The 25,194-nt window shown below is 45.9% G+C and overlaps 1 protein-coding gene across 1 annotated transcript in view; it reads right to left on the bottom strand.

Moving 5' to 3' along the window:
• The window catches only part of notch2 (notch receptor 2), a 63,790-nt gene that overhangs the window by 31,808 nt on the left and 6,788 nt on the right, over positions 1-25,194 (bottom strand). Inside the window, exons 2-3 of the mRNA XM_061824215.1 lie at positions 17,237-17,318; positions 214-488 (exon numbers count right to left, since the gene is read on the bottom strand). Of these exons, the coding sequence (XP_061680199.1) occupies positions 214-488; positions 17,237-17,318 (357 nt within the window). The remainder of the gene's footprint in view (positions 1-213; positions 489-17,236; positions 17,319-25,194) is intronic.

Here is a 25,194-nt window from a genome sequence, read left to right on the forward strand (position 1 = left end):
AGGCGCGGTGCACCCTGAACTGGGCGCAACAGTCTGTTACAATTTTGTTATTCTACTTTAACTCATTACACCAATACATTTCAATAAAAATGAAATATAGGTACAGCGAAAAAAATGAAAGGGACCACTTCCTGAAAAAGTTTCTCCAATATTTGATTGGCATACGTTCGCCCGCAGAACCATGAGAACTGAAAACGAGAACGTTTCGCTCACCTGTCCATCCACGAGCGCACTTGCAAAGGTATTTGTCGAGGGACCGCAAGGCGCACGTGCCCTTGTTGGCGCACGGGTTGTCGGGGTAGCACGTGGAGTTCTGCGGAACGTGACAGTGCTCGCCGATGAAGCCCAGGGGGCAGGCGCAGGTGGCGCTGCCCGGCACAGGTATGCCGGCCAGCATGCCCACGGAGCAGTTGCCGCCATTCTGGCAGAAGCCGGGATGGCAAGGGTCCTTGTGTTGGCAGTATTCCCCCAGGAAGCCGGGTGCGCATCTGGACATGGATCCAAAACAACAATATGTAAACATCCAGACCCCCCCCAAGTACACGAGACAGAACTGCTGCGACTTGCAGGTTTTTGACGACATGAACCATTGCCCGGATGATTTTTTTTTTTGCTTCGACTTGCAACAAAAACTCAACTCAATTTACAACGAGCAGTAGTTTTGGCACATCACAATCATCTTCATTCCAAGTATGTCACAAACATAGTTGGACGCTATTTGGAGGAGTTCTAGTACCGCAGACCGACTGCCGTGGCTGCTTGTAACGACGATGTAGTGAGCAATTCTTCAAAAAAATGAGACCACCACCAGTTGAAGTTTGCTGTCAAACTAAACATCAAACTGAGAGATTTACACGTGCTTTTAAAACAACCACACAACTTTGCCTCAAGAATCTCTGCTACCTTAAATCTGACACACACTGCAAAACACCATAGACACCAACGGAGAGACCGGAAGCTACCGAATAGCATCAATAGTCACAGTCTTTAAAAAATGGATATTGTGAAGAGAAATGCTGGAGCAACACACGTAGACAGACAAAAAATACTTAAGAGGTCACTTTTTTTTTTTTCGATCCTGGTTGTCCGTATGTTTGCGTTATGCTGCCCCTCGGTGGTCAAGGCGCACACAAAAGGAGAAGCACCGTATTGCTTGAATTTAGGCAAAATAATGTGGCGAAAGCTGCTGATTTTCTTCACATTCTGTTTAACTGTTATTGCTAAACATTTTTATAATGCGTAATATTATTAGCCCTTTTGCAAACATTTGTTTTCTGCAAGGAGAACGCATTAAAGGCATTTCCATTCCTTTTAGTGGGGAAAGATGACTTGAGGCGGCACAGCGGACGACTGGTTAGCACACCTGCCTCACGGTTCTGAGGACCTGGGTTCGAACCTGGCCTCGCTTGTGTGGCGTTGGCGTGTCCTCCCCGTGCTCGAGCGGCTTTTCTGTCTATGATGTCAGCATTTTTCCAGTCCTTTTGATGAGCTGCTCAGAGCAAAATTGAAGTTTTCCAGTTATTTGATGAATATTAATTCTCCACTGCTCTGACACATACGCCGCATGCTGTGTTTATATGTTATGTTACGTTCTCGCATAGTATTTATAGTATTATAGGTTTTGAAAATTACAATGTGGTATTGCTGCAATTAAAAGGCGGCTTAAGTCCAATAAATCCCTATAAGGCACGGTTACAACATTTTTCTGTCAATTTTTCATGGTCATCTGCAAAAAAATATTTTCTTTTTGAAAAAGGGGAAGTTGAGGTTGTTGAAAAGGTGACGCTAAGGTCAGTCACGGTGAAGAAGAAGTCCAAAAGCGGAAGGATGAGAGGTAGCATCAGCTGGAAGTTGTTGACAGAGTCTTGCCAGAAATGATCACTTGATTTAAAAAAAAAAAAAAAAAAAATGCTTTTAAGACAATAAAATAATAAGTCACTCGTCTGCACTGAAGCCGCCTGCGAGCCACTCCCGGTTAAGCCACTCCCCAAAAAGGAGTTTTTCCCCCGTCCGGATCTTTCCAGCCGAAGAAATCTGTTTTTTTTTTTTTTTTTTTAAACGCGATCCGCATCACAAAACGGGAGCCTGCGCCACGGCAACCGGCGGAGCTTTTTCACTTTGACGTACGTCATTGTGGGCAGAGCAACCTGAACCACTTGGGGGGGAATAAAAAGAAAAAATGGCACTCGATGTATCATTTTACCGTTTTTTTTTTTTTTTACATTTCTTGTGCCGCGGGGAAAGGAATTAAAAACATTACACAACACAAAACGTCCACGAGGGATCACACGTCAGAGACGACGTTCCCTTTGAAACTTTCGCTGAGGCCATCGTTTTGTCACGAGCAAATTTACAACAGCTCGCACAATTCCCCCCGCCGTGTCCCTGCATTCTTGTAGTGTGTGCGGGCGCGTCGCGGGCGCACTGTCTTGGGACTTTGGGCGATAGAGCAAACTGCTGCCTCCTACAATGGACCCCCCCCCCCCCCCCGCAAACCGGCCTCCCCTGGACAGGGCTCATGTAACATCGAAAACGGACACCGGAGTGACTTTCACAAAAGCTGCCACTGTAGCATGTTTAAAAAAAAAAAAAAAAATGAGACGAGTTCAAGTCGTCTTGCTTCATTCAAGCATGTTAAGATGACATTAATACCCACTCCAGTAATAAAGGCTTTATGATCAATGAATAGATTGCTTCCATTTTTATGAAAGTCAAGCAAATTTCAAACCTGCAACAGTGATTTGTGCTTAAATTTCCACACACGAGGGCATTTCACTGGGGAATATTTATTTGACGCGAGATAAAAACGAATTTGAGGTGAGCGTTTGCCTCACAGTTCTGAGGACCAGGGTTCAAATCCCGGCCCCGCCTGTGTGGAGTTTGCACGTGCTGAAAATGGTTTTCTCCGGGCACTCCGGTTTCCTCCCACATCTCAAAATCATGCAACATTCATTGGACACACTAAATTGCCCTTGGGTGTGATTGGTCGACTGATTGGTTCCCTGCGATTGGCTGGAAACCAGTTCGGGGTGTACCCCGCCTCCTGCACGAATATAACTGGGATCAATTGATAGATGGATAAATTGAATTCAGAGCTCAGTTGTGCATTGAATTAAACTAAAAAAAGAAAATGAACTACGTTATTCCAATTAGGCCTACAAGCAATGACGTTTTTTTTTTTTTTTTTTTTTAGAATCAAGTATTATACTGATTATCCCATCAATTAATCTAGTAATTAAAATTAAAAAAAATATTTTTCATCTTATTAAAGACAAAAAACACGTAAATGCGATGTGCAGGAATTATTTTTGTCCACTTGAGATCACCTTAGTAAGAATCTATTTTAGGATGTGCGATTTTGAGTGTGTATGGCTTTAAAAAGTGGGGCCTCGTGAGTCACATGGTTCAGCGAACGAAAGCGGCTGTTAACTGGGTTACCCCGAATAAAACTAATTTCAGACAATTGACCACTCCGTGGATATTGCGCAATCCGCGTCACTGACCAATCAGAGGCCAGAGATCTCCATAAACCAAAGCCCGTTTTTGCTCCCGCCATTTTCTCAGACAACATTGCGTGGTCCAGTATAGGTTTGGTTAGCGTTTTATCGCGTATTTGGGTTATTTAACAAAAAATATGGTTAAGAGGTGTAGTCACGGACTTTGTAATAGTGACGACAGGTATCCCGAAAGCCTAGTTGGTGGAGTTCCATTCGTACCCTTTCCAAAACCGAAGACCCAGTACGAAAAATGCCTTCGATGGATCAAACTTTGTGGAAGACCGCATCATCAACTAAGTCCATCTAATATCAACCGGAACAGATATGTTTGCGCGAAGGTAAGCCCTATATTTGATTTTCAATACATGTCTCGTACAAATAAATGAGACGTTCTCCGCTAGCATAACACTGCTGCGTGTGAACGATTGCCACACTTGATCTGTGTTGAGCGATCTTTAGCGATGATCGGACTGCACAAACGTGTTGATTTCTTGCCGGCTCGCGGCCGAAGCTTAACCAGACTGTGTTTGCACGAAGATATCCCCTAAATTAGATTTTTAATATAAGTCTCGTATAAATGAATGAGACGTTCTCCGCTAGCATAACACCGCTACGTGTGAACGATTGACACACTCATTCTTTGGTGAGCGATATTTAGCGATGATCGGACTGCACAAACATATTGATTTCGTGCTGGCTCCCGACCGAAGCTTCACCAGACTGTGTTTGCACGAAGATATGCCCTAAATTTGATTTTTAATCCACGTCTCGTATAAATGAATGAGACGTTCTCCGCTAGCATAACATTGCTACGTGTGAATGATTGAATGAAATCAGAAGCATGGCGTCTCTCTCAGTTAAGAATGTATTGTATTTCGAATGTAGAATATATCGTTGATTTGAATGAAATGAGAAGCATGGAGTCTGTCTCAGTTGAGAATGTATTGTATTGTATTTGCCATTTTTACTGTTTGTCTTACGTCAGCGCACGTGGCGTGACGTCACTTCAGGAGGCGTGGTTAAGTGCTCTGTACGGAGGGGTCAACTGAGTAAAATTGAGTAAAATTACCGTAATTTCCGGCCTACGGCGTGCACCTGATTATAAGCCTCAGCCAGTTCATTTGTAAAGGAAATACTATTTGGTACATACATAAGCCGCACCTGTGTAAAAGCCGCAAGTGCCCACATTGAAACACGAGATACTTACAAAGACTGTACACAGAAAGAGTCAAAGTTTTAATACCTTAGTTTAAAATAGCAACAACACAGTAGCGCTAACAGGGCCGGTCAAAAAAAAAAACATATTGGTAAAAGTAACTTCCTCGGCACATATATTCCACCGGTGTCGCTCTTACCTCGAGTTGCCCCTTAAAAATGCACAAATTAGCCGCATGAACCGCAGGGTTGAAAGTGTGTGAAAAAAATTGAGGCTTATAGGGTGGAAATTACGGTAATAAATTTGTGCTGGCGATGGCCTCGTGTGCTGTTGTGGTACACATTGCACTTCCTCGTATTTTTCAAGTAATGAAACGATCCCAAACTCTGGGTTCGCCCTGGCATCCCGCACACCTGACCCCCTCCTCGTTTCCAGATCAGCGTATCTGCAGCAGAGCCACCCGCCCGCCCCCACGCCCCCGCTTGAACACACACAACAACAACAACAACAACAACGGTCCCTCCCAAATCCAAACACAAACACGACTCGGTCAGGAGATCACGACAAGACGTCGCGCCGAGAATAAGGACCGCTCGCTTTTGTTCCGACGGCACAATCCGCCGCTCGCTAATGACGCGACAAACATCCCATTAACATGTCCGTACAAACGCTCGGCTTACATTACAAACCTTTTCACTTCTATAACTCCGAGGAATGTGAGGCCTCGTCGCTAAATGAGCATTTATGGTTAAAAGTTAACCCGCTGTGATTTTCCGCAAAGAAAGCATCACCTTGTTGCCAAATAACAACTTTCTGAATTGAAAAATGTTCTGTTTAGCACTGCAGCCCAAAATGGAATTATCCAATTTTTTTCTGGTGAACAAACGTTGCAAAATGGATGGTTTGATGAACGAGAGTTTACTATTGTGCATACCAACTTGCAGCAAAAAAAAAAAAAAAAAGTGTGACTCTCTTTCTTCCTGCAGCACACAACTTTTAAGAAAAGATCTGGAATTATCGTAATTTCCAGACTATAAGCCGCGACTTTTGTCACACGTTTTCAACCCTGCGCCTTATTCAATGATGCGGTTTTTTTAGGGATGCTCAAGCAGAAAAGGTAAGAGTGAGACAGGTGGAATATATGCGTCGAGGAAGACCCAAGTTTAATATAACTTCCCGCTTTTGTGCATGAATAAAATTAGCATCAACAGAACCTCATCGTGGAAAATGCAAGAAGAAATGTATATCACGCGGCTTTCAAGTTAAAAGCAATCGAGGCGGCCGATAAAGAAGGAAACAGAGCCGCTGCGTGTAAATTGAGCATAAATGAATCGATGGGGAGACGCTGGAAACCGTCGCGGAAAAAACTGGAGCAAAGTAAAAAGACGAAAAAAATGTTCCAATGTGGGAACATGGGGCTTATAGACAGGTGCGGCTTATGTATGTACAAAACATTTTTTCCTTCCAAAATGTGCTGGTTGAGGCTATAGTCCAGAAATTACGGTACGTGCACAAAATGGTTGCAGGCAAAAGAGTTGCCTTTGCTCCTGCTCACTGAAGAATGAATACGAGCAGAATCTGTGTCACGGACGCTAGGTATGTACGGCAAAACTTTACCTGGCATTATTGATTCGTTGTCAAATGACGAGAATAAACAGCACAATGCTTTTTTTTTTTTTTTTTTTTTAAAGTGTGGGCCAGAAAGTCCTACATCAGCAGCGTTTAATTACCCACTCGCTGACGGCGGTGGCCACTAACTACTGCAAAAGCTCAAAACCCGACCGAAAGCAAACATTTCGGAGCCCTGCCGACGAGAAGTTCGCTTTTCTTCCAGCGTTTAATTAAACGGCCGCCGTTCATCTCGTGTTGACAGAAGCCAAATGCCGGCGCGTCGGGAAATGATAACACCCCGTCCTTCTGGTTCCAGTTCCAGATAGAGCGCCGGCGAGTATGGCTTAAACCCGTGGCGAACAGACGGGGCCGTGCATGATTCATATTATTGTTAGGGAGCGGTTGTCTCACCGGGGAGGAAGAATTCTGTCAATGGATGCAACACATGGCACATTACTCATCATTGTCATCCACACAAACAACTAAACTCGCACTCGACTGGCTTTGTGTGACCGTCTCGTCTGTGGGATTCTTTCTGCTGCTCTGCGATGCCTCTCCCCCCCCCCCCCCCGCCCTCCCCCTCCATCTGTTCTCCAACTCTTTCCTCCAGATTTTTTTCACCCCTTCTTTACTTCTTTCTCACTCCTCCACCTCGCAGTTGTAGCCCACTCAAGGTGTCAGGTTTCTACAGCTGGTTCACATTAGCGCCCCCATCTTGTGCGCACACCTACACACACACTCACTCATTTCTCCCCCCCCTGCCCCCCCCCCCCTTCTCCCTCCTCCACCTCATCCTGACCTCGGCCTGTACCGGCTGGCCGTGAGGCTTCAATTATGCAGCCGTGGTTGGGCTTGAATCTATCAAATGTCGTCTTTGCTGATCCCCTTTGCATCGTCCCATTGTGTCCCATCCTGATACATTTGTGCCGATTTCATCCCCCCACCCGACCCCCCCCCTCACCTCTCCAGAGTTCAACTCTCAACTACAGACCTTACAACCCCTAATCAAGTCTCAAGGAAGCCTAATAACTCCATTATGCCCCCCACGCCGCCCCCCGGCAAGTGTGTGAGCTCGATTGTGTATACAAACCAGCTCACATTTCAAGCCCCGAATGCGTCTCTGGCTTGACTAAAGTCTGTTCAATGTACCGCGTCCCTGTTTGCGCATGTTTTGGATGTCAAAAGTTAAGTACATGCTACGTGACTGGCGCGATCGAATGCCTTTGCGCGGACAAAATGGCTGCTTTGGTGATGGGGGGCCCAAAATACAACAACCGTGGATGAGCCCACTGCCCGTGAAGAGCCCCAAAAGCCTGTTAGCAGGGGGGTCCGCGCCCAGTGGGGTAAAATCCAGCCACCGGAGGGTTTAAACTTATATGCGGTGGTACCTCGGTTTTCGACCGGCTGTGTTTTCGTACAAATCGGTTTTCGAACGCAAATTGAGATTTTTTTTTTTTTTTTTTGCTTTGGTTTTCGAACGCCGCGACCGGCTCACCCACGACGATTTGTTATTGTGCTTTCGAACGCACCCCCGAAAAAAACGGAAAACGACGCAACCAGCAACCAAACCTGCTTTTTAAGCAATATTAACCCCCGATCATGGCTCCAACTTGCTGGTGCTGAAAAAAGGAAATTGGCGCGTAAAACTGTCGACTTCAAGAAGGATTTGAATACGAATCTGGCGTGCGTGTTTCTGAGCTATCAAAGAAGTACGCCGTGGCGAAATCGACGATCAGCACCATTCTGAAAAACGAGGATGCCCTCGAAGCAAGCGATGTTGCTAAAGGAGCAACCGCGTTGACCGAGCGGAGGGCGCAGATCTCGGAGGAAGTCGAAAAAGTTGCTTCTTATTTTCGTAAATGAGCAGCAGTCAGCTGATGAGGCTGAAGGCAGGAAGGATGTCTCAAGTGCCGATATAAAAGCTATCAGCGCTAAATCCATAATTTTGTAGAACTCACCCTAACAAAGAAGGATGTTGCAAAATTTCAATGACGTTGTTATGAGCCGCTTCAGGAAGGTGCTCAAAAGACGGCAGAAACAGTCAACGTTAGATTCTTTCTTTGTTAAAAACGGGCGAGTCACCCCCACCAAAGACATTTGAAAGAGTTGTTTTGCATCGCTTTTTTCTTTTGTTCCATTAACCCGACCTCTAGCTGCAAGTTACATTTTTTGTATGTTACGTACTTTCTGTGCAAATAACAAAACAATTTGTTTTATTTTCCCCTTCATTATTGCTTGTTTAAAGTTATTCTGCACTTTTGTTAGCAACCACTTCAGGGTGTACCCCGCCTCCTGCCCGTTGACAGCTGAGATTGGCTCCAGCACTCTCCAAGACCCTCGTGAGGATAAACGGTAAAGAAAATGGATGGATGGATGGATGGATGGATGGATGGTTTACAAGGCTGTGGGCTGAGTCACTACAGATACGGCAATGCACTCCCAGCCTAGTATACTCTACTACTGAAGCATACATTTTAAGCAAAAAATGATTTAATTATATGAAGTATTTAAACTATACACTTATTTCTACTATGCAGTTTATTATCAGGAAAAGCTAAAAAAAAACAAAACTACTTTTTAGGGCTTGGATCACATCATTTCATTTTCCATTCATTGTAAAGGGAAAACGCGCTTCGGTTTTCGAACATTTCGGTTTTCAACCGGCTTTCTGGAACGGATTGTGTTCAAGAACAGAGGCACCACTGTATATTTAAGCATAAGAAGGATGAGAAACAAAGAGGCATTCATTTTTCAACACGGCATATTTTTGCTCTTTCGCGTCCACGTTTAAGAAAAGATTTTTTTTTAAGCCTCATATATATTTGGCATTTTTTTTTAATCATTCATATTCAATGGTTAGCAGTCTTCTCCCCTGTGTTAATTTTAAGAAATGTATTTTCGCTTCACAGGAACTTTAAGCAAATTCAGATCTTACTGAGGAGGTGGATATTCTTAGAGATGAAAGTAGAAGCAAAAGAATGAAAAGACCATCACAGAAAAATGAAACTAACCAGAATGAGCACAAAAAAAGTCTTCAGCGAACGCAGGAAACTGAGCAGAAAGGGGGGAAAAAAAAAAAATAAGTGGCGAGAATAAGAAGTCAAAATAGGGTGGAGTCCATAAGTGGTCAAAATCTGAGACTTATTTTGTGACATAGTTCAAAAAGACGAAGACGCTGCGGTCGGCAGCGTGATGAGGCCTAACTACAGACCTTCAAAACTTATGAGCAGTCATTATCTGACTGCAAAATTTCGCTCAAACCAACAAAGCTAACGCGTGTTATTCACACGAACTGGGTCTGCTTTGAACTGACACAGAGCATGCGTGACCTTTGTGGTTCTTGGTTTAGGTTCCCGGTTTGTAGCGTTTAGCGCAGAAATGTACTGCAACTTGAAGCTAGCATTTCTCAACCAAATACTGCATGTCCGAAATCTGCCAAGCGACTCCTTCTCCTTGCGATGTAGTCGTATGACGAGGCAACTTCAAGCCCCCGTGCCGAGGTGCTTTCGGCCTACCTTGTCGTCGTCGGTGAGTGACAGGAAGAAACTGTCGCCGGGGGCTGGTTGCTACATTCCCCACCGGTTTGCAAGTCTTGGTACTCGTCGGGAGCCTGATATGAAGTGGCTCATTAATATTTCGGGACTTGTTTGTTTGTTTTAGTGAGTGAGTGCGACTACGTAAGGTCCCGAAGACCTGGCATGTCTAAAAGGACACCAACCTATTTTTATAACTTGAAATAATCACGTATTTAGTGGTTTTGGCCTACTGTCAGGCACAACAGTCAGCCCCGATCACGATGACGTTTATCCATCAATTTTCTTAGCCGCTTATCCTCATGAGGGTCGCCAGAGTGCTGGCGCCTATCCCAGCTGTCAACGGGCAGGAGGCAGGGTACCCCCTGAACTGGTTGCCAGATTTCAGATTGCTGATGGCGCAGAATGGAGTAGTTGTCATACAAATATTTACTGTAAATGGAGGATACACCAATACCACCGACGAGTACAAGTACTGACAAAATGCCAAATACTGCACCGATACTTGATAAAGTGATGAAAGTGGGTTTTTTCCACATTAGTTTTCCATCCATCCATCCAATCAATCCATCCATTTTCTTTGCCGCTTATCCTCATGAGGGTCGCAGGGAGCCTATCCCAGCTGTCAACGGGCAGGAGGCGGGGTACACCCTGGACCGGTCGCCAGCGAATCGCAGGGCACATAGAGACAAACAGCCACACTCACAATCACACCTAGGGGCAATTTAGAGTGTCTAATTAATGTTGCATTTTTTGGGGATGTGGGACAAAAAACCCACAAAGGAGAAGATGCAAACTCCACACAGGCGAGTCTGGGACTGAACCCGGGACCTCAGAACTGTGAGGCCAACCCTTTACCAGCTGAGCCACCTCCGTGCCGCCCACTATGAACTTTATTTATAACCAAAATGGAACAACGCGGTGTGTGAATTTACCCAAGGCTCCAAGGAAGCGCTGATTCGGCAGGCACTGATCCACGTCCAACAGAAAGAAGTCCTTATCTTTGCGGTTCCGATTTCAACCACATCTAGCGGACACCGCAGTTGATTGATTTTACGATTTTGCCAAAGCTCGCTTAATCGCTACAAATCGGAATTCATTTGCGATGGCTCACGCAATGGAGACCATCTGAACGTGACAAACATCCTCACAAATTCGGATTCCCTGTCCACTACAGTACCGCATGTACTATTTGGTGCTCGGTGTGGGCCAATTTGTGGAGGACTTTCAGGATAAAAATATCAATAACGTTGTTGACATTAGCGTTAGCTGCAAAATCATTTCTATTGGTAGAACCACTAGTAGGGAAAACAGTGGGCTGTAACGTTTTCACATCAAACATTTTAAAGTGTTGAAAAGCGCTTGGGAGCAAATCTGTTCATTCTGTTGGACACTTCAACTTTCTGGGAAGTGTCGTATAACTCCGCCTGAGCGGGAGCGTCCATTACATCGCCTCAAGATTCAAAGTCTAAATCTTTATTTAGAGAAAAGAAAAGTGAGGATATTTTGGTGAGGTTAATTAGATTGAGCCTTTTTTTTTTTTTTTGGTTCTGCTTTGCTGCAGAAGGGCCCCGTTAGCCAAAGCTAAATTTGTAGGCTAATTTTTTTTCCCCACGGATCAATCAATTCGTGAAAATGTCTTGTGTCACTCAAGGCTCTTAGAGGTTTAAAAGAGAGTTTGTGAAGACTGAGCAACATTTGTTAGCTTCCGTTTAGTTTTGCAGCATTTTTACTCGTTTGAATCAATGACAGAATAGCAAACAACATTTATAGCTAATTAAATTAGCGATCGAGCACAATGATGGGGAGGTGTTGATGTTGGTGAGTGGTTGGTACAAAATATGAGAATTCTTCTCGACAGTAACCATCTATCGTATTTGACTTATTTCTTTCAATATGACAGAAGGTCACAAGGAGACGAGCTGGTACGTTGTAATTACAAGACAGGAATGATGTAATTCATGCCGCACCCAAGTGGCATTCAAAAACAAGTTTTCTTTTGACTAATCGGTAAACTATATACAACGTTGTACTCCATTATATAAAGATCCGTCGTGATAAAGGAATAAGGGAATAAAACAAACAATATCTTTGTCATTCCTTATTATAGTTGAAATGTTTCACTAATAACTAGCATTAGTTAATAGTCAGGGCTGAAAAAGGTTTTGTGACGACGCTAGTTTCTGTCACATCCGTTAAATAAATTGTGCGCAAATCCAGAGGAGGTTTGAACACCGCGAACGTCAATTTGATCAGCGTCACAAACAAAGACAACAAAGTGTGAGTGAGCAGCGGACGAACGTGACGTGCAACGCGATGACGACGCCAAAATTGGCGACTCTCGGAATGACGACGATGCCGAGAAGAGAGGCGGGAGGGTAATGAGCCTTGTTTAGTTGCGCCCCCCCCCCCCACCGTTTCGACCTGCAATTCTGATGGAGGGATGAGTGACAGTCCGATGTCCCTCCACAACTGTCCTCTTTTTGCCCCCCCCCCCCATTCCCTTCACTTGTTGTTGTTCTCCCATCAGTAAGAAAAGAATTTGTGCTCTGGGGTTGCTCTTCTCAGATTACCTGAAAAGAGACATCCTCTCTTTTCTTTTGGCCTTTTCTCTTCCTCTGTCTGCCCCGCAGGCAAATTCTGCCTGTCAGATCAAAAAGGCAGCAGGTCTACACAACACCGTTCCTCTTCTTCTTTTTTTTTTTTCCTTTTTTTTCCCCTCTTTCTTTGTACTGAACCTGACTGTGAAAGAGACGACCAAGTGGAGGGGAAAAAAGATGCGCTGTGTAGGAGGTAAAGTTCATCTGTTTCAATCATCACCTCGCCGTAGTTGTAGCGATCTTTTTTTTTTTTTTCCTGCACAAAACTGGGGTTTGGTAAGTCAGTGGGTAATTTTCCGTAGCGCGTGATGAAATTTACGGAACATGTCCGTCGGTGCGTATCGTGCTTACTACGTGGCACTCGGGCAAAGATGGCGTTAAGTACGGTTACACTGAACGATAACCTTGATCTGTCTTGTGTGCAGGTTTAAGGGTTCTTTATACTCGCACGTGCGGCGACCACGCTGACGTCAAGCGCAACTCAGCCTGGGATAGGCTCCAGCACCGCTGCAATCCTTGTGAGGATAAGCAGCTTGCAAAATGGACATAGACCAAGGCAACCCTAGCACTCAGTTTTGAAAATGCACCGCAGTTCTTCTCCAAGTCAGAGGTGTCGCTACAGCTGAGCACATTTTGGTCATTTTTATTTTCCTTTCCGTATCGAACGGTGAGTACGTCATCAGAGAATGTGACCAAAACGGGCACATCGTGAGAGATGAGCTCTGCGATCTAAAAAAAAAAGAAAATAAATACTGGATGGCTCATTGGCCACCAAAACTGAAGTCACCATCCGCCATCTTGATACTCATCAAAACAAACATGCCGACCTGTGCGTTAATCGCCATTTTCGTGGCTGTGAGAAAACATTCCACCGGTAAGTTAGAAAGATTTATTTAAACACTGTTAAAGTTTGTTTGCAAAGTGTTTTTTTTTTAAATTTTCTGATGAGCTTAATTCACTTGAACAAAGTTTTGTTTACGGTTGTTGATGTTGACTGTTCACTCTCTGGTTCTCCTTTATAGGCCGACGATTTTTCGCGAAAAAGCGATGTCAATATTTTCCCAAACTTCATCAGTGGATAAGCAAGAAAACCCATTTTCTGCGTAATTTTTTGATGAATTTCATCATACAGAACTCTGCAAATTGAATTTGATTTTCAAATGCGAGGAAACAATTTTCGATTTTCTGTCTGAAATAGGACGTCGCAAAGACAACAAATGAGCAATGCATTTAGCACGTTTTTGCCCATTGCGAGTCCTTATTTCCAAAAATATATAAAACTGATTGACTTGAAATTTAATGTTTTTATGACGAAAAATGCTTGTGTTTTTTTGCTGTTATGATGATAGTGCTTCACAGCGTATTTCGGGAAAAGTTAACACGTCACAGAAATCGGGCCCTAGGTAATATGCAAGGTTTCTTGCTAGTCACGGTGTTCTATGTCTTTCTTTTGCGCTGGGCCTTTTTTTTGGCTTACCTAGTCGAATTAAAACTCCTTCACATTAGCAAAACTGAAAAAATGTCAAGGTCACACGACCAGTTTTCATTCTACATGCCGAACTTTGAGAAACCCCCCGCCATAATCCAACCTGTAAACCATGTCCTCCACACGTTGTGGGAGTACCAAGATGGCGGCCAACTGGTTTACACCAAATTGACATACCGCTCAATGTGTATGCGCTATCCAGTCTTTTTTTTAAAGATCAGTGGGTGTACCCCACACAACCTCTTTTTTTGACACGTGCGCAGCAAGCTACGTAGAAGTGCTGCGCCAAGCAATGCGTAGGTCACATGACAAACCCGCGTCCGCCGGAGTGCAAAGTGGAATTGACGCTTGGTCCAAACTCTAACGCTCACCTCGGCACACTCGATGAAGCCAACTCTCTCGAACTCGCGTTTTAGGTTGAACAGTGATTATATATGCGATCGGTGAATTGGTGCAGAAGTTGAATCTTTTTTTTTTTTAAACTGTTACCAAAAAAGACCGGATGCTAATCCGAAAAATAATGCTGACGACGAAACCAACAATGGCTCAAGGCTCACTGTGTGCACTGCATGTTTAAGAACTTGAACTCAATCCCATTCAAGAATAGGTCAGCCAACTCGGAAACAGGCATGAAGTGTTTCAGCAGACGTGCAGAACACCGTGAGATCGACCTATGGACGCACATCCCACCTCGTGAAATATGAATGTAGAGCATGCGTCATCTGAGTAACGCTATGAGCGGCATACCAGGCAATTTTGCGACTTGCGCGGATTAAATGCGCATTCACGCGAAATCTTTTCTTCACGCCCAGACTGATGGCTTGCAGTGACACAGGTTGGGCAGCTTCTCTGAACCTTCCCCTAAAAGGCAGACCGGCGAGCTTTCCCTGTTGACTTTTGCTTTTTATGATAACATTCTTACTGTCCAATGTACGATCTGTGAGCTCTCTCGGCACGGTGTGTAATTCAAGATGAGGATTTACGTGATATAGAACAGATGTATTACATAGGAATAGCATAGTTCTGCTCTTTTGGGGGGGCGGGGAGGGGTAAGTTGCATGGATGCCTCTCGAGGTTTGTTTAGAAGAAGGCCATCGCACGCACAGAGATGAATTGTGGAATTTCTCTCTGAATGTTCTGGACTCCTGCTTAAATAGCGACTTTTTCACTCTCTCGCTCGCACACTTCTCCAAATAAGAGGCAAAGCGTGCTTGCTTCAAGCTGTTTATTTGGCACCTCCAGTCAAAAATTATGCATCATTAAAAGAAAACCAAACTTTAAATTCTCATTGAATGGAAAACATCGATATCGCGGCAGTTCACGGCTGTCTCTACTTGAACAGAATCCAGTTCATCCGGTGTGATCCATGTGACATAATTACACTGTAGTACACTGCTCCGGGCCAAAAGGCCGAAGCGACTGTATATTTACAAGCGACTGCCTTAATTCGCTGACGAGACGAGCGAATAGAAAATTTGATTTGGTTAACAATGAGCCTTTTGAGAGGGCGACACACGGAGGACGGGACGGAAACGGGCAAGTGTGCGCCGAGGGTTGTGTGTACTTAGTCCGTGTCTATGCGCGGATAGGAGGAGCAAAAAAAAAAAAAAAAAATGACTGATGAGTTAAAGAGCGTAACACTAAGCAGTCGTTCGTCAGCTGACTCTTCTAAAGAGAAAGAGTCTTCTCTGTGCGCGCCCGATTTATCATTGACATCATCGCTGAATAAAACAAGGAGCCAATGTTCACAAGAGCAAGTGGAAAGACAGGAAAGAGGACAATCTGAACTGCTCTTCCGGCATCAGCTGAAAACCTTCTGATTCTGGTTAATCCTCAATTAGCCACTTGACAGTCAAGATGACCTTTGACACGTCACCTGATATTGCGCCCTAACGTCGGCTTGCGCGCGCGACTCAGATGCGGTGCGGAACGCACAGTCGAGGCATCCGCGATGTACTATATCCGTTTCCGGGGCGTGGAAGGGTCAGAGTAAATCAACTACGACAAATGTCCACAGCGACCGCCGCCGGAGGATGCGTCATTCTGGGAGTTTTGCGTTTGGACTCCTTCTTTTACGCACGATGAGCAACTTAGCAGGTAATCCTCATGACAGCCAGCAAGCCGGCAGAAACACAAATAAGAACGAGACTCACAATCTGACCTTCGAGAAGACAGTAAGAATGTCAAACACGGCGCAAGATATGCGGCTTGCTCCGTCTCCCTTTTTACAAGCGCGAGCGCTGGCATTCCCAAAGGTGTGGGAACCGAAAGGCGTCGCCATTCACACTACGCCCGATGAAATATGCTGACGATGACATTTGCGGAGGCAGGCGAAGGAGCCAGAAAGCCGAGGGCCGAACTCGGTTGAACGCGGACCCCTGAACTGTACCTTATGTATGTGGATAGTACAATGGGACTGTTAATCCAGTCTCAACCAGTTCTAAAGAACTGGCGTCGGTCTAAAGAAGTCGGGAAGTCGAACGACAACTTCCGCTAAAAAAATTTTCCCATTTTTTCCCCCATTCTCCCATCCTTCAACATCCCTAATTTGGACCTGGATGATCCGGTGTGACGTTCCGAGCGCTCCCCCGTGCTGAAAAGTCTCCTTGTGATTAATGCACATTAACAGGGGAACTCTGGGTACGTTGCAGACGCTTCCGCCGGTCTCATATTTCCCCTTTTTCTACATAGAGGGAGCTAACATATGTTGCAACCTAACCTTAAAAAAAAAAAAAAAAAAAGTTGATAAAAAGATAAACACATATATGTACGTTCGCTGAGTTCGTCTTTCCGAGACGTCCGTAGCGAACGTGAACGCTCGGCGACAAGTTTTTGAATAAAACATGTTGAAGCACGACTGGGGACGTTTCAGACTGGCCGGAAGTTTACAAAATTTTCACCACCGTGAGCGCTCAGACCGACCTTTGGTAGTAAAAAAAAAAAACGAAAAAAAAAAACTACCGTGTGCTTGTACTGTTGTGACAAACACTTCTAAATAAATTTGACTGATTACATTTGACTTTTCATCGACTTGCAATCACCCCGGGGGTGAAAAAATAGCGGAAAGTCAAACACCGCCGCTGCCCATAAAATCCAATCACGCTGGAGTAACGCGAATAAAATCAAAAACATTCAAGGTACTAAAAAAACCAAGTTGGAATTGGAAATGTGTGTGTTGGTATTGTTCCCAGTCGCCGCGCTCTTTCTCACAGAGCACTCTATTATTCTTCACTCTGTGCTGAGTGAAACCTCATGGTGTCGAGGGTTGATGTAAAGGCCCCCCCCCGCCCCCCGCCCCCCTCGACCGGCTTTCACACGCAACGCTGTCGGCGTCGCAGAAACTCCTTCCTCACCTGCAGTATCCGGTGCCGTTGCTGAAGGTCTGGCAGGTAGCGTTGTTAACGCACGGCGCTTTGTCATCCACGCACTGAAGGGCTGCAAAAAAAAAACACAAAAGAGACGAGTTGAGGAATGCTGTCGGAATGATGAATTATTCAGAGGAATTGAATAACGCCCTATCTTACAAAATTAAGGTGGGGGGGGCGGGGGGGGGGTGAAACGTGAAACCCGTTTCCTCGGCCCTCGGCACGCATTTGCAATCCTCCTCCCCTTCACACTGCAATACGCTTATAAATTGGGTCCTCTTGACCCAAACGGTCTTTTCAATCCCCTTCAATGACGTGTACGGCGAACCCCGTGCTTTAAACACACTGCAACTTTTGAAAGTCGTCCTTTAGCCATTTTTCCTCTACTCTGCCATCTCCCATCATCATAACATCATTTTGAGGAAATGAAAGGACTCGCGTAGTTCTCCAAATGAGAGGTAAGGCTTGTTCGCTCCAAGCAGTTGATTTGTCGCTCTCAGTTCAAGTTTAAAAGAAAACTCACATAAACAAGACGATATTGGATATTTTTAAAGGAGAAGCACGGTGCTGCGTCTGGTTAGATCGTTGGCCTCGCAGTTCTGAGGACCAGGGATCAAATCCCGGCCCCGCCTGCATGGCGTTTGCATGTTCTCCCCGTGCCTGCGTTTGTTTTCTCCGGTTTCCTTCCATATCCCAAAAACACGCGAGATTAATTGGACACTCTAAATTGCCACGAGGTGTGATTGTGAGTGCGACTGTTGTCTGTCTCCGTGTGCCCTGCGATTGGCTGGTTACCAGTGGTGTGCCCCGCCTCCTGCCCGATGACAGCAGGGATAGGCTCCAGCACTCCTGCGACCCTCGTGAGGATAAGCAGCAAAGAAAATGGATGGATGGATGGATGGATGGATGGATGGATGGATTTTAAAGGGGCCGCACGGTGGTGCATCTGGTTAGATCCTTGGCATCAAGGTTCTGAGGACTGGGGTTCAAATCCCAGCCCTGCCTGTGTGGAGTTTGCATGTTCTCGTGGCTTTTCTCCGGGCACTCCGGTTTCTTCCCACATCCCCAAAAACATCCAACATTAATGAGAGACGTTAAATTCCCCCGAGGTGTGATTGTGAGTACGACTGTGGTCTGTCTCCGTGTGCCCTGCGATTGGCTGGTTACCAGTTCAGGGTGTACCCTGCCTCCTGCCCGCTACGATAGGCTCCAGCACTCCCTGCGACCCTCGTGAGGATAAGCAGCTCAGAGAATGGATGGATGGATATCTTAAAGATTCAACCAAACCCTATAATTCGCTCTCTTGAAAGTCTGCTAACTTAATGGTAAAAGACAAAGCAAAAGGCCATAGAACGGCTAATGGAAATTAGCACAGCTGTTACGGTATTTACAAACCAAACAAGTGCTAAATTAAGACACCAAACAGCACCAACGACAATACGCCAAGCCATCTATTCAAATACTTTTCACTTCTCTGTGAGAACAATGAAAACAGAAGCTTGGTTTTCACCATTTTGGATTTTGGGATTTTCAGACCCTCACCCTAACCCTGACGAACAACCCCTTAGCCTAGTCCTGGTGCGAGATAAAGTCGTGTGATAGCCCTGCTACCCGCGGCGGCAAGGTTGGCCTCAGATTAGCGAACGGTCGCAGGGCCGCCGGATGGGGTGGCAGACGGAAACCAGACGAAAACACAGCGCAACTATCTCGCTGCCAACGAAACGCTCGCGGCCGCACCATCCGGCCACTGTGCGGTCGCCGGGCCTCGGCTCAAGTGGTCTTTGCGGACACCCGAGCGGCGTTCCCGTCGCTAATCGTCGGTGCGGCGTGGCAGCCGAATGAAGAAAGACGCTGCGAGCCGGGCAAGATTTCAACGGAAACTGCGGTGAATCTTCAATTAGCCTGATGGCGTCAGTGCCCAAGTCATTTCGGAACGGTAAATTCAAACCAAACACTTTGGACCGCCATGAAATTTGGTGGCTTTCTTTAATCAGGAGGATTATGGGAAAATGTATTTTCCTCCCAACTACATTTAAAAACACTATTGCAGTTCACTCCAATTAAACATTGCCAACTTGGAAAAGTATACATTATGTGATTTAGCATTTTTTTTTTTTTTTTTTAAGATGTGGGTCAGCTGATTTTATAGAAACATCAAAAACGTAGTCATAGCGATACAGGAAGTGCGCCGAGCGGGGCTGCTTCCTGCGCCTGCCATTAATCACGGTGTCACTTAAGTTCAAGAGTCTCTGTGACTACAAGCAGACGTGATCGGATTTGCAGCGGTGGCAAACGCTTCCGAGTCCCGTACGCAAACCGGTGTGAAATTCATAATCCGAGAATACGCTCGCTATCGTGCGGACGTGCCGAGCGATGTCAGCGCAGCCCGCTGGCACCGCTGACCTCTTTTCAAATTATTCGTGTACAGCGCGGACAAAACACCGGCTTAGGAACATTTGAAGTACACGTGAGCTACGCTAACAGGTCCCAGATACGAGAAAGGTTTGGGTCTGCATGCACGTTTTGCACCTGAGCCGACTGATTTTAACTAGGCATTCAAAAATTTGCCATACTTATAGATGAGATACATATTTCATTACGAGTTCCAAGGGTGCATCCTATGTCTGACGACTCATTTGAAATAACCGTAAAATGTTTGTTATTTTATGAAATGCCAAAACAAATGCTAAAGTCGGGCTCTATTTTACTGTCAGTTTGCATTATCAAACCCCCCCCCCAATTTTTTTTTTCTTTTTTTTTTTTTTAAATCCTCCCATAATACAACACCAGTACCAGTCTTAGCATTACTTTGAAATTACAAGTGAATATTGCCAGTTTAAAAATGTATTTTCAGTCAATGTAAAATAGAAAGAAAAAACTAATTCGGGGCGGAACGGTAGCTGGAAAGTCTTGGCCTCACAGTTCTGAGGTCCGGGGTTCTCCCCGTGCCTGCGTGGCTTTTCTCCGGGCGGGCACTCCAGTTTCCTCCCACATCCCAAAAACATCAAACATTAATCATACACTTTAAATTGCCCCTAAGTGTGATTGTGAGTACGGCTGTTTGTCTCTATGTGCCCTGCGATTGGCTGGCGACCAGTCCAGGGTGTACCCCGCCTCCTGCCCGTTGACAGCTGGGATAGGCTCCGGCACTCCCCGCCACCCTTGTGAGGTTAAGCGGCGAAGAAAATGGATGGATGAGTCAGTCTGATGAAGGTTCTGTATAGTGGTGCCTTGAGATACGAGTAATTTGTAAGTTACAAAAGACTTGTGTCTCAAACTATCATTCCTTAAAGTCATGTCATTATCCAAGCTGCTTATCCTCACAAGGGTTGCCGGAAAGCTGGAGGCTACGTTCGACAGCCGGGATAGGCTCCAGCACTCCCCGCGACCCTCGTGACGATAAGTGGCTAAGAAAATGGATGGATGGATGGATTTGTACGACAACTACTTCATTCCGCGCCATCGTCGATCTCAAATACTTACACACTATCACATTGACCTTCGGGTTCTGCGAGGAGGCTCAAAAACTTTACGGTGCGATCATCCCGTAAGTGCTGCCCCATTTTTAAAATGTCATGACTTTCTGTAGATGTCGACAAAAGAAACGGCGCACGTGAGCATAGCTGACCCCCAGCCCTCACCGACGCTTTGCGGATCCCCACAGAGATCCAAGAGGGAGGCTGAAGGGAGGGGAGGGGGGGGGGGAGACTCGAAAGCAAGAGAGAGTGATTGACCCGCATGACAGCGAGGGGGGGGGGGGAGTCATTCCGAAAACGACACGCAAATGGCCGCCCCTGAGCCCTGGCACACATCCACGCAGCCGAGGACAGGAAGTTGTTCACGCTAAGTGAGGAAGTCGAGCCATTTCCTGGAATTGCTGTAACGCGCGAGCCCCTCGGATCCTGCGCTCCGCATTGTTGCCACGGAGACGTCCAATAAAATACCCTCAGCTCAGCGTGGAAGGAGGGAGACGAGGCTCAAACTAAACAGCGTCGGCCCCGAGGGGGGAAGCCCCTTTGCCGGCCCCGCTCGGAAAGATTTGGTCGTCCGGCATCGCGGTCCGACTGACCCAAAACCAGAACCTCACACGACGTGAGGCGATTTCTTGAGTAGACTTGGAAAACACTCAACAGCAGCCGAGAACTCAAAGGCAGAAAATGATTTGCACGTTATTATATTCTGTTTTTATTCATCTTTTACGCGACGTCCCGACTTCGGTGGAATCGGGCTTCGGATGGCGAGCCAACGGCACTGAAGCGAAAAGTCACAGAACGACGTAAACGCACAACTGGAAGCAGTGCTCTCGTCTTCTTCCCCCACAAAACACGACTGATAGTTTACCGAGTCACTTAGTTGTGAACTTCTTCTCCGTGTACTAAGCACGTGTGTGTTATACTGCCCCAAAGTGGCCAAAGTGTGCACAACAGAAGCACCAGAACGTCAACGGGCATTAAAGCGCGAAATCAGGATGCACAAACTGCTCCCATCTTTGCATCCATCCATCCATCTTCTTAGCCGCTTATCCTCACAAGCATTCTATTTAACTTTGTGATTATATTGTGTTTTATTTCTTTACACAAAATATAAAACTTTGCTTGTTTTTTTTGTGCGGCTGCGACGGATTGTCATTTCAAAGGAGAAAAATGATTTACGCTAGGGTGTTTTTAGTTAGGTGGCAGCTACAGTACAGATTACACTCGTAAATCACGACTACTTAAAGTATCAACATACTTGAAGCGATGGCGTGACACGCTAATTAGATGGCCGACGGTCACACTCGCATTTTGTAATTACGCGGAGGAGTCGGTGGAGCGTCTCAAGCGGGACGTGAAGACGTGCGTTTCTCGAGCCAGAGAAACAAAAAAAAAAAACAATTGTGAGAAGAGTGGAAAACTATTTTAGGGACTTTCCCTCTGCTCGCTCCGGTCCAAAGTTTGTGTCTGGTTCCGAGCTGTTTCGAGGGAAGAGGATGAAAAGGAGGAGATTGCGTAGAACTTTCTTCAATTACCGGAACTCGAAGACATTTTCAAATTCTGCCGCAATGTTTTTTTGTTGTTGTTTTTTCTTTTCCCCAAGCAACTTAGCTGCGTTTCTCGTACTTGGGACTTACTGCGTGCGCCCTGCCCGGCTATCTCCGGGCTTACGGGCCTATTTGGCTGAGGATTGCCGCTGGCGGTAATTCCCTCTTCGTTTTCTAACCCGTCGGACGGGGCAGACACAACTCGGCGCAACTCGCAAGTTCACAGCCACAGACGCCGCCTCCCGCGGTCGCTCGCGCCTTTCCTCGTTCCACCTATTTGAGGCCCGACGATCAAAGCCGTCGAGAGCAAACTGGTTCAGCCGGCGCTGGTGCGCCAAAGACTTGTCGCGGAACTAAAGACTTTTAACCAGGTCTGTGATGTAAAACTTCAGGCGGGATCTGGTGTTGTAACGATTGCCGGAGGTTATACAAACATCTGGAGACAAGTCCTCCGTATCAAACTGTGGTCCCTGGACCCCCAGGGGTCCAGGAGCCGTAGCTTGGGAGTCCATGTGGTGAGCAATCCCCCATCTGGGGACCAGCGGGCTTAAAAATCCATCTTCAAACATCATCAAAGAAAAGTGCGAGACTTTTGAAATTCGCTCGTTGAAATATGACTTTCTTCCTTTATTAGACTTTGTTTTTAATCTCATAATCCATCCATCCATTTTCTTTGCCGCTTATCCTCACGAGGGTCGCGGGGAGTGCCGGAGCCAATCCCAGCTGTCAACGGGCAGGAGGCGGGGTACACGCCGAACTGGTTGCCAGCCAATCGCAGGGCAGATAGAGACAAACAGCCGCACTCACAATCACACCTATGGACAATTTAAAGTGTCCAATTAATGTTGCATGTTTTTGGGATGTGGGAGGAAACCGGAGTGCCCACCCGGAGAAAACCCAGTCAAGCACGGGGAGAACATGCAAACTCCACATAGGCGGGGCCGGGATTGAACCCGGGTCCTCAGAACTGTGAGGCCAACGCTCTACCAGCTGATCCACCGTGCCTAATATCATAATTTCAACTTTAATTTTGCAATATGATATTATTCAGGTGTGATTGGCAGTGTGATTGGCTGATGCCCCTTCGATTGGCTGCCAACCAGTTCAGGGTCTACCCTGCCGCCTGCCCGTTGACAGCTGGGATAGGCTCCAGCACTCTCGTGACCCTCGTGAGGATAAGCGGCGAACAAAATGGATGGATTGATATGATTCAACCAGGTAAGACAATTCAGAACAGATTCCCATTTGCAGCACAATAAAACAAAGCAAAATGAAACCCAACCAACAATTACACAAACAATCCGCACAACGTGGCGTAATTACATTGTTACATATTACAATGCACGAAATCATCGTGCAAGTGCAGCCATGTACAGCAATTTTTTAAAACAATATCGGGATAAATGAGGTGAGTTTCCTTATTTGTTCCAGTCGAGTGAGGCAGATAATAGAAAAGAGGACGGCGCAAAAGTAGCGCAACGAAGAGGTGAATAAAAGCGCCGGCACGGAAAGTAAGGGTGATGGTATGCACGGTGAGTAGACGTATTACCGGGACAAAAATATTGTCAATATTTTACTTGAAAAACTACCACTCTTTTCTCATAACATTTGACTTTTTGTAACACAATATAAACTTGCTTTTGCAACATTCTGGCGTTCCCCCCCCCCCCTACTTGAATAGAGGCAACTTTTGAATTGTTTAATGAATTGATGTGTTCTAATTTTTATTAGGATTATGCGAGGCTTGGGAAAATTTCTCCCTTGACCAAAAAGGTTTGAAGATCCCGAATTTGAACTCGCAGCCTTGCGCAGCAACCTTTTGAACGCAAAAGACCGAAAAAGTAGTGGCAAGGAGATTAATTAAGAAGTCAGACGACTTCACGCCACATTAACAACAGAGCCAAAAGGCCGCGGGCAGAAGTGGTGGGGCGGGGGCCGGGGCCGGGGGTGGGGGGGTGGGGGGCGTCAGTAAATAATGCAGTGTTGTGAGTCGCTCAACAAATTGCTCTGTTTTCGGAGGGGGGGGCTGAGGCATTTGACAAATCGACCGCATTTCACACCAGACGCACGGTTTGCGACGTTTGGTCGGTTTGAATCGAACTCGGACTGCTTGAGTCTGGTCTCAACGCAGTACAGGACTCGGGGCTGGGCCAGAATCAACCGGCGGATCAGAACGGAGAGGACATCGGGTGAGGGCCGACGCCGCAGGTGTCAAACTCAAGGCGCGGGGGCCAGATCATGTCTATCAACTTCCTTGATTTTTGTTCACATCTGTACCAAAATTTCAAATTGTCATATCATAAATGATCAAATTGACATATTGCAAGCATTTCCCTGTGAGTAAACATCGACAATAGTTGAAAAAGCCATTACCCTTGATTTCTGAGTCCAAAAATAGTTCATCCATTCATCCATTTTCTTTGCTGCTTATCCTCACGAGGGTCGTGAGAGTGCAGGAGCCTATCCCAGCTGTCATTGGACAGGAGGCTGGGTACGCCATGAAGCGGTTGCCAGCCAATCGCAGGGCACATGGAGACAGACACTCACAATCGCACCTTGGGGCAATTTAGAGTGTCCAATTCACGTTGCGTGTTTTGGGGATTTGGGAGGAAACCGGAGTGCCCGGGGAAAACCCACATAGGCGAGGGGAGAACATGCAAACTCCACACAGGCGGGGCCGGGATCAAACCCGGGTCCTCAGAACTGTGAGGCCAAAGCTTTGACACCCCTGGCCCATCCAGTTGCGATTCCACAATTGTGGTATTGCTACGCTCCCTCTAGTGGTAGGCAAAAGTATCACTAAATACAATGTTCAAACTGTGTGTGATGTTCTAGTAACTTCAATTTTTTTTCCCATCCAGTACATTTCTTAAGTAACGTTTATTAGTATTTAACTTTTATGTACAATAAATTTGCATGTAATAAT

Source organism: Syngnathoides biaculeatus, chromosome 7 (genome assembly GCF_019802595.1).
Source record: "Syngnathoides biaculeatus isolate LvHL_M chromosome 7, ASM1980259v1, whole genome shotgun sequence".
NCBI classification, from domain to species: domain Eukaryota; kingdom Metazoa; phylum Chordata; class Actinopteri; order Syngnathiformes; family Syngnathidae; genus Syngnathoides; species Syngnathoides biaculeatus.